The sequence below is a fragment of the Solanum tuberosum genome, unplaced genomic scaffold (genome assembly GCF_000226075.1).
Source record: "Solanum tuberosum cultivar DM 1-3 516 R44 unplaced genomic scaffold, SolTub_3.0 scf00016, whole genome shotgun sequence".
Classification (NCBI taxonomy): Eukaryota; Viridiplantae; Streptophyta; class Magnoliopsida; order Solanales; family Solanaceae; genus Solanum; species Solanum tuberosum.
This window is the reverse complement of record NW_006238942.1, coordinates 130,461-139,085: the sequence shown is the minus strand read 5'-3', so window position 1 is coordinate 139,085 and position 8,625 is coordinate 130,461. Positions and strand designations below refer to the sequence as shown.

Below are 8,625 nucleotides of genomic sequence, written 5' to 3'. Positions count from 1 at the left end.
AGAAAATTTTTTTTTGAGTGCTCCGGTGGGGGGGGGGGGGGGGGGATTGTTTCTCTAGTTGGAAGTGTTGAAACTTGAAACTATATTATGAGGAAGTGAAGGGAGGAAAAACATAGGTTAAGGAAATTGTGGTTGGGATATGGAAAACCAAGGGAGTAAAGTGGGATAGGGTAACCATTGCACTTCTGTGTCAGGTTCTTCTTTTGGGTGGTGGTGGTGTTGGGGCTTACCATATGAGAATCCATTAAAAAATATTTTCTTTTGATTTGTCATCAGTAGACATTTTTATGCCTCTGTTTCATACTTATGCATGGTGTAAATTTTGCAGGGACAAGTCAAAGTACTGGCATTATGAGTCAGCCAGGTTATCTTGAAGGTTATTCTCCCGTTAAGTCCCTTGGTTCTACGTCCACCTCCTACATTCTAATTCCGTCACCCAGTATGAGATTCCTACCTCCTGTCAGTCTTCAGCTTCCCACTTGCCTGACTGCTGAATCACCACCACTCGCCCATCTTCTCCACAGCAAGGGATGTGCCATTCCCCTTTCAACAAGTTTTGTGGTTTCAAAAGCAGTACCTACAATGAGGAGAGATGTAAGGAGTATCTCAAAAGAAGAATGGCCCTCAGTTCTTTCTGTCAGCCTCGTTGATTACTATGGTGGCAGCAACATCATCCAAGAAAAGTTTTTGAAGGGGGTTGGTAAGGTTGGGGGAAGGGGTACAGGCTCGGAAACAAGAGACGTTGAAATAGCGACTCACTTGATTCTTGAGAACATAGCTGCAGAGCTCCATGCTTTATCATGGTTGACTGTAAGTCCGGCATACTTGGAGAGAAGATCTGCTTTGCCTTTTCATTGTGACATGGTATTAAGGCTTCGAAGACTGCTTCACTTTGCCGATAAGGAAGTTTCTCGGCAACCTGTGATAAGCCAAGTTTAGGATATGTGTAAATTGCAGCATACACACAACTTGTTCAAGCCGTCCATCTTGTGAGCATGGGTCTTTGTTTCATTATAGAAACGACTGTAAGCACAAAATGCATATACTAGTTCGCTGGAGGACATCCTTTCTGAGAAGTGTTACCTTGGGATGAATCAGTAGTTGTAGGATAGTAGATTGTTATTTTGTACATAATGTCATGTAAACTATTACAGGGATCCAAAGAGAGTTGAGTACACAATTCTTTTGCCCTTTTAAAAATACTACCAAGTGATTGAATCCTCATTATCTTTACAACATTCCAAGGCACTTGATGACAGGATGGTTTTACTAGACAGCAGATTTGTGACTCTAGTTTTTTTTTTTTCTTGCTGAATAGCAGTGCTTAGTGCATGGGAAATGGTATCTCAAGCTAGGTTAGTTTGGAGAAATGATGTGTCACCTGTATTTTGAATCCTTGAAAATGGCAAAGTTTTGCCCTTGTATTTTCCATTTAATTTTCTTTGAGGGGACTTCTCTGTTCTCTAGTCTTGTTTTTCATTTTACTTTTGCTAAATATAAACAAAGATGGAAGGCATGAACACTACCAATCTCAAACTAATACTAATGATACTATCTATCATTAATGACAAGCTTTAACGTCATACATACAACTGCTATATCATGTTTAAGACTACAAGTTTCAGAAGTTGGTATAACAATACAAGTGTTTGTGGTATGTTTAAGAACACAAATTTTAAAAGTTTTTCATTCTTTTTTAGTAAATGTGATTATGACTGGAGTAAAAGTTGCTGAATTTTACTAGTGGATTAAAATGTGTTTCAAAACTCAAATGGGCAACAAAAATGACAATTAACGTAGCATATTGTAAATTTGATTTTATGCGAGAGAAAAAACATAAAGTGACACTTGACTTTGTCTCGAATTTTCAAGAAGACACCTTAACTATGCGACCGTCCTATTACCTCATTAAACAATCTTGAACTGATATTATTATATCATTTTTTGTCCACCTCACATAGAGAGTGTGTGCACTCTCTCAAAGAGAATGGACAACCTAAAATAACTAATATAATTTTATTTTTACAAGTATTTTATTATAAAATGTATTTTCTTATTTTTCTTATTATTTTAATTTTTTTTCCTTTTTTATTTTTCTCTCTTTTTCTTCTTCAAAAATTCATTGTCGTCTCCATTGAAGCTTCTCATTTTCAATGTCACAATTTTTACCACAACTTGACCTTCTCTTTTTTTTTTTACTACTATTAGTTTTATTCTCTTTAATTTTAAAACTTTATCTTCATATTTTCTTACATTTCGAACAATTTGATAAACCCATTAGATTTCAAGATGATTAGGAAGTATCATATAGTTTTTTTTTATCCGATTTCAATTAAGTTCTTTCAATTTTTGGGGAATTCATTGATTCTATTAAAATTATAATTTCTAATTTTGAAGTTATATGAAAAGGAGTAATTGATGATATCTTCAAAATTTTAAATTTTCTTTGAAAAATAATATGAATTTTTTTAAATAAAAAAATCACTGAAATAATTAATTTGACTGGAGAAGAAGAAGAAAAAGAAAAGAAAAAAATGGGAGAGATGTTCAACTTGACGCGGGGTGAGGTGGGAGGTGAAGAAAAAGAAAGAAAATGAAGGGATGAATCACTTCAAAGTGGGGGTGAATGATGAAGTAGAATTTAAGATGAAATCAAAATTAAAATAAGTCAAAAAGTAAGAAAGAGAAATAAAGAAAAAAATATATTTTTAATTAAATTAACACGTGTCATGTAATGATTGGTGTGTCAACACACTTACTTCTTAAGATTTGAGGCTGATCGAAAAATGATATAATAATATATGTTCAAAATTGTTTAGTGAGATTATACGACGATTGTAAAGTTAATGTGTCTTTTTTAAAATTGGAAATAATTTCGATGATGACTTTATGTCTTTTCTCTTTATGCAAGTATAAATATGGTAACCAACCACATCATTACTAATGTTGGATTTTATGAAAGCAAACTAGCCTCACTTGTTGTTACCATTAAATTTGAATTCGTGCCAGAATATTTTGGAATTTATACCTAGCCTTGAACTCGAGATTTCTAGAGCTAGGTTATATTTTGTATTAGCCAATTGATCAAATAGTCTCCAATGTGCCAAGGCTTGAGATGTTGAAGCTGTTTCTTGCTCCAGTAAAGCTCAGACATTTTTTCAAATTCTGCAAATCAGTTTTTAAGCTTCAAACTAAACTTCACTTTATCAATCAACCCATAAAGCATTATTCTTTACTTCCCAGAGTAGACTACACATGTAACCAAGATGTTTCCAGGTCAAATAGGATTATTTCCAAGCTAAGCAAAGAGGGTCAGGTTGATGAAGCAAGGAAGCTGTTTGATAAAATGTCTGAACCAGATGTGGTGTCATGGACAGCGATGATTTCGGGTTATATAAGATGTGGGAAGATTGATAAAGCAAGGGAATTGTTTGACAGGACTGATGCAAAGAGAGATGTTGTAACTTGGACAGCTATGCTTGCTGCCTATGCGAGGACGAATCGGATTCTTGAGGCTGAGATGCTTTTCAATGAAATGCCTGAGAAGAATGTGGTTTCATGGAATAGTTTAATTGATGGGTATGCAAGAAATGGTAGAATTGATAAGGGTTTGGAATTGTTCTGGAAGATGCGGGAGAGGAATGTGGTTTCTTGGAACATGGTTATAGCAGGATTGGCTCGGAATGGGCGAATCAACGAGGCAAGAGTGCTTTTTGATCAGATGCCTGAGAAGAATGTGGTGTCTTGGACTACAATGATAGCAGGCTTGTCAAGAAATGGGAGAGTCGACGAGGCTAGAACACTTTTCGATAGGACTCCTGAACGCAATGTGGTATCTTGGAATGCAATGATTACTGGGTATACACAAAACTCGAAACTTGACGAAGCATTTGAACTGTTTGAGATGATGCCAGAAAAGATCGTGTCTTCGTGGAATACAATGATCATGGGATTCATTCAAAATGGGGAACTCGGCAGAGCTAGAATATTGTTTGATAAAATGAGGCAGAGAGACGTGGTTTCTTGGTCAACAATGATTAATGGCTACATGCAAGAGGGGAGAAGTGAAGAAGCGCTAAGAAATTTCTGTGACATGCAAATGGATGTTTGGGTGAAACCAAATGAAGGAACTTTTGTGAGTGTTTTGGGTGCTTGCAGTGACTTAGCCGGTCTTAGTGAGGGAATACAAATTCACCAAGTAATTAACAAAACAATATATCAGAAGAATGAAGTAGTCATATCAGCACTTATAAACATGTATTCAAAATGTGGAGATGTAGCAACTGCAAGGAAAATATTTGATGATGGCTTGAGAGGCCAGAGAGATCTGATCTCTTGGAATGTTATGATTGCAGCATATACTCACCATGGTTTTGGAAGAGATGCAATCAATCTCTTCAAAGAAATGCTGCAACTGGGGTTCAAACCAAATGATGTGACTTACGTGGGATTGCTTGCTGCCTGCAGCCACTCAGGTTTGGTGGAGGAAGGGTTAAAGTACTTCGATGAGCTTTGTAGAGACGATTCCATAAAATTGAGAGAGGACCATTATACATGCCTTGTAGATCTCTGCGGTCGAGCTGGAAGACTCAAAGAGGCCTTGGATGTTATTGAACGGCTTCCAAGAACAGAATCAGCGTTCATTTGGGGAGCTCTTCTTTCGGGTTGTAATCTTCATGGAGATTCAGAAACAGGAAAATTGGCTGCAATTAAACTATTAGGGATCGAAGCTAAAAGTCCGGGAACCTATTTGTCGTTGTCAAAATTGTGTGCTTCAAAAGGAAAGTGGAAAGAAGCTGCAAAGCTGAGGACACAAATGAAGGACAGAGGATTGAAGAAGCAACCAGGTTGTAGCTGGATAGCTGTTGAGAACAGAGTTCATGTATTTTTAGTTGGTGATACATCTCATTATGAAACTGAGGTTATTCACTCATTACTTGGAAACCTTCATATGAAAATGAAAAGGACTGGCTGTCCACCAGTAGATGATTCTTCAGAGGTAGAAAATTGTCCTATTATCTACTAAGTTTTTGTTCCCTCCTCTTCTTTTCCTGTTCAAGTTATGAATATCACTACTAGTGTTCTTCTCCTAATACTGTCGTTTATAAATGTTATTTTGATTATATGATTCCCTATACGGTATGCTGGTACCCCATTTTTTTGTTCTTACAAGGTAAGCTCATGCCCGGGCTCACTCGTGAAAAGGTTCTAGCGGTAAGATAAGGCCTTTTTCTGAGATAACCTCTCTTGAGTTTAATTATACCTACTAGTAAGCACAGTAAACCCTCCTTCATTCAAGGAACCAAGGTCAAATCTCAAGTTAATTCGTTTTAGATTTGCTCTACTTGATGACATTCAAATAACTACTTGTTGGTGTTTGGTTTTTGGCAATATAATATGTATCTTCCCTCCGAGGAGACGACAAATTAAGAATTAGTGATGATGGAGACACTTTGCTTGCTTAAAATTTCTCTTCATCTTAAGTCAATTATATACTGGCAAATCTTTCAACTTTGTAATCAGTCGCCTCTCATGCATTAATATGGATTTTTTTTTCTCCACATAGATTAGAGTAAATCAATAAAAGAAATATATATTTGTTGAAGTTTGCTTTAAGTTACTGCAGTAGTTTTTAGCAAAATAAGTTGTTTAGTTTAAGATGAATTTGAATTTTGAATTCTAGTTAGGTTGTTAGAATTGTTGAGATATTTGGTTTGTTTTAAATTTCAAATTATGCAGATTATGTATTTTATGTTGGTTATTTAAAGCCCTCAATGCTTAAAAAGAATATTGAAAACCATTTCAATCCATTAAGAGATTTTTCAAACAATACTTTTTGTTGCCCCATTTTTAAAAAACACCAACAATATTTAGTTTCAACTTGCATTAATATTTCATCTATCATTATCTGTGTGATAATTATTTTACTAGCTTGGACTTTGGAACACATGCTTTTGTACCTCCTTTGGATAAGCCAAAACTTATTTATTAATATTCACTAAAAAAAGAAAATAAAACATTAGTGGATGAGTTGGATTTTGCAATAGGGATGCTTTATTTGACCCAATTCTTGAACTATTCAGCAGTGTTACCAAGTTGTCATACAAAGTCATTTTTAAATCCAAGTTGTAGAAGTCATGTTATACTAAAAATGCTATTATAAACTATAAAGTTGGCTGCCCCTTCAAGTTAGCATAATTATTAGTGAGAATACCTATTTAAAAATTGGCATAACTTGTCTATAAATTTGGATACATAGTAGCTAGTTTTCTGAAGCAAATAAGAAAAGAGAAGATCATTCAGAGATGGCATCAAACTCCACCTCAGTTTCTCTCCTTACTCCTTACAAAATGGGGAGTTTTGAGCTCTCTCATAGGTACTGTTTAGTTTTTGTTTTATAACCATATGGTATTCGGAACCCACTAGCTAGACTAATTTAGTATTGGTGCCATGTGGGGGCCATTAAAGGGGGAAGGATTAGGATCTCCCTCAAACCTGAGACCTCTAGTTAATGGTGAAGGGATTCCATCCATCTCACCACATTCTGTGGTGGTAATTGTGTGAATTTCAGTTTACATACAAATACTTCTTGGTTTGTTGTGCACCTTTTCCTTTTGCATGATTGAGAAACTGAAGCATCTATTGTATTATGTTGTGATATGCAGAGTAGTGATGCCACCAATGACAAGGAAAAGATCATACAATAATACTCCACAGTCACATGCTATTGAATATTATGCTCAAAGAACCACTAAGGGGGGCTTTCTCATTTCTGAATCAACTAGTGCTTCGGACATCTCCAATGGGTAAAGAGTTTTAATTTCTGTGTATATGCTTTTCTGTTTATGAAAAACTTATATCTTAAATATTTTTATTACTGATGCCGTTTGTAGAAATTTGTAAGCCACTAAATATCATGCACAATATACAGTGTTAGAGAACTCCAAATTCGTGAATTTTGAAATAGAATGTGTTCAGACGAAAAGATGTACGTACCTTATAATTCATAAAGCTGATCCTAACTATGTACATTGAGATTGAGATTTTAATTATTGTTGTATTTGAAGGTCCCCAAATATGCCTGGAATTTGGACTGAAGATCAAGCAGAGGCATGGAAGCCTATTGTTGACTCTGTTCATGGCAAAGGTGGTGTCTTTTTTTGTCAGCTTTGGCATCCAGGGCGACTATCTGATTCAAGTCTCAACAATTTCCTTATAGCTTGGAATGCAGGTAATAAATTCATTAAATTAACTTGGATTTGATATATTGCTAGCTAGACTCTCATGTTTGCTGAGGGTAATTTGGCCTAGCCTCTTTATATGGACTTAGGCAATCCTGGTCTCTCGAGCTAGCTAGCTTATTGTTCTGCCTTTCTGAGCTAATGGTGGACAATTTTCTTTTCTTGAGCTTATTTTTGCGATTGAGTTATGTTCAAGATCCATTATGTTACGAATGGAATAACAATAATGAATGCTCTTGTATTTTGTTCTTTACGATGTGTAGTACCTGACGATGGTGAGTACTTCAGACCAACACCAAAGTAACTAAAAGCTAATGAACTCCTTCTCATTGTCAACGATTTTAGAAATGCCGCCCACAATGCCATTGAAGCTGGTAACTTATCCATTATTTTAACACAACTTTAGGACATTGCACAACTTTTACTTGATAAATGGTCACTTGATTAACATGTTAGCATTCCTAATTGAAGGATTTGATGGAGTAGAGATCAATGCTGCAAATAGCTACATAATCGATCAATTCTTGAACGATCAAGTCAACGATAGGACCGATGCATATGATGGAAACATTGAGAACCGTTGTAGACTTGCTCTCGAAATTATAGGAGCAGTTGTGGAAGAAATCGGACCAGACAGAGTTGGCGTAAAACTATCTCTGTTTTCCAAAGTGTTCGGGAGAAAAGACTCGAACCTAGAAGCTCTGTTGACTTATTTGGCTAGTGAACTCACTAAACTTGGAGTTTTATATCTACATGTGTTTGAGCCAAGGGACGAACCTCGTTGCCTAAAATCAATTAGGAATGCATTTGAAGGGACACTTATTGCTTCAGGTGGATATTATAAAACTGAGGGAGATGAAGCAATTACTGAAAGTTGTGCTGATTTGGTGTCATTTGGACGTTTGTTTTTGGCAAATCCTGATTTGCCTAAACGTTTCGAAGTGAATGCACCATTAAACAAGCATGATAGGAGCACTTTCTATAGGACTGATCCAGTTCTGGGCTACACTGATTATCCATCTCTTGAAATTGCTTGTTAGGTTATTATATCTTGGTGAAAAATTAAAGAGCTTGCTTCTAGTTGATAAAGGGGCTGTTGTTTTCTCAATAATAGGAAACTTACTTTGTATGATGTATGCAAGAGGTTGTGTACTTTTATCCTAGGTTGCTTCCTTGGACCCTTTAAAAATGTTCCTTAAAAAATAGACACGAGTTCGACAACATTTTTGAAGAGTGCAAATAACATAACTTTTATCTTGTAGTTTGGTAAGATAAAATGATGATTTACTAGTAAACTTCCAGGATGTGGGAGTGTGTCAAATTATGAAAGTTATATGAGCCAGATTATACCCACTCATATCTGCCTATATTCTTAGGGAAGCAA

At 35.8% G+C, this 8,625-nt stretch overlaps 3 protein-coding genes across 5 annotated transcripts in view; all 3 read left to right on the top strand.

Annotated features, from left to right (window-relative positions):
• LOC102578156 (mediator of RNA polymerase II transcription subunit 13) overlaps positions 1-1,446 on the top strand; it is a 25,041-nt gene extending 23,595 nt beyond the window's left edge. For all 3 annotated transcript variants that reach the window (XM_006340032.2, XM_006340031.2, XM_015314724.1), the window contains one exon: positions 329-1,446. In XM_006340032.2, coding sequence (XP_006340094.1) covers positions 329-939 — 611 coding nt within the window. In that variant the 3' untranslated portion in view covers positions 940-1,446. The remainder of the gene's footprint in view (positions 1-328) is intronic.
• Positions 1,447-2,966: 1,520 nt separating this feature from the next.
• LOC102605809 (pentatricopeptide repeat-containing protein At2g35030, mitochondrial-like) lies at positions 2,967-6,752 on the top strand. The gene is made up of 2 exons (XM_006340030.2): positions 2,967-4,999; positions 6,666-6,752. The coding sequence occupies exons 1-2, from the start codon at positions 3,116-3,118 to the stop codon at positions 6,705-6,707; spliced, it is 1,926 nt and encodes a 641-aa protein (XP_006340092.1). The 5' UTR covers positions 2,967-3,115; the 3' UTR covers positions 6,708-6,752.
• LOC102605467 (12-oxophytodienoate reductase-like protein) overlaps positions 6,272-8,625 on the top strand; it is a 20,611-nt gene continuing 18,257 nt past the window's right edge. Inside the window, exons 1-3 of the mRNA XM_006340029.2 lie at positions 6,272-6,376; positions 6,666-6,806; positions 7,068-7,231. Of these exons, the coding sequence (XP_006340091.2) occupies positions 6,306-6,376; positions 6,666-6,806; positions 7,068-7,231 (376 nt within the window). The 5' untranslated portion in view covers positions 6,272-6,305. The remainder of the gene's footprint in view (positions 6,377-6,665; positions 6,807-7,067; positions 7,232-8,625) is intronic.

Coding starts and splice junctions, on each gene's coding strand:
- LOC102605809 (XM_006340030.2), top strand. CDS start 3,116: ATGTTGAAGCTGTTTCTTGCTCCAGTAAAGCTCAGACATTTTTTCAAA. Junction 5,000..6,665: donor CAGTAGATGATTCTTCAGAG/GTAGAAAATTGT, acceptor TGTGATATGCAG/AGTAGTGATGCCACCAATGA.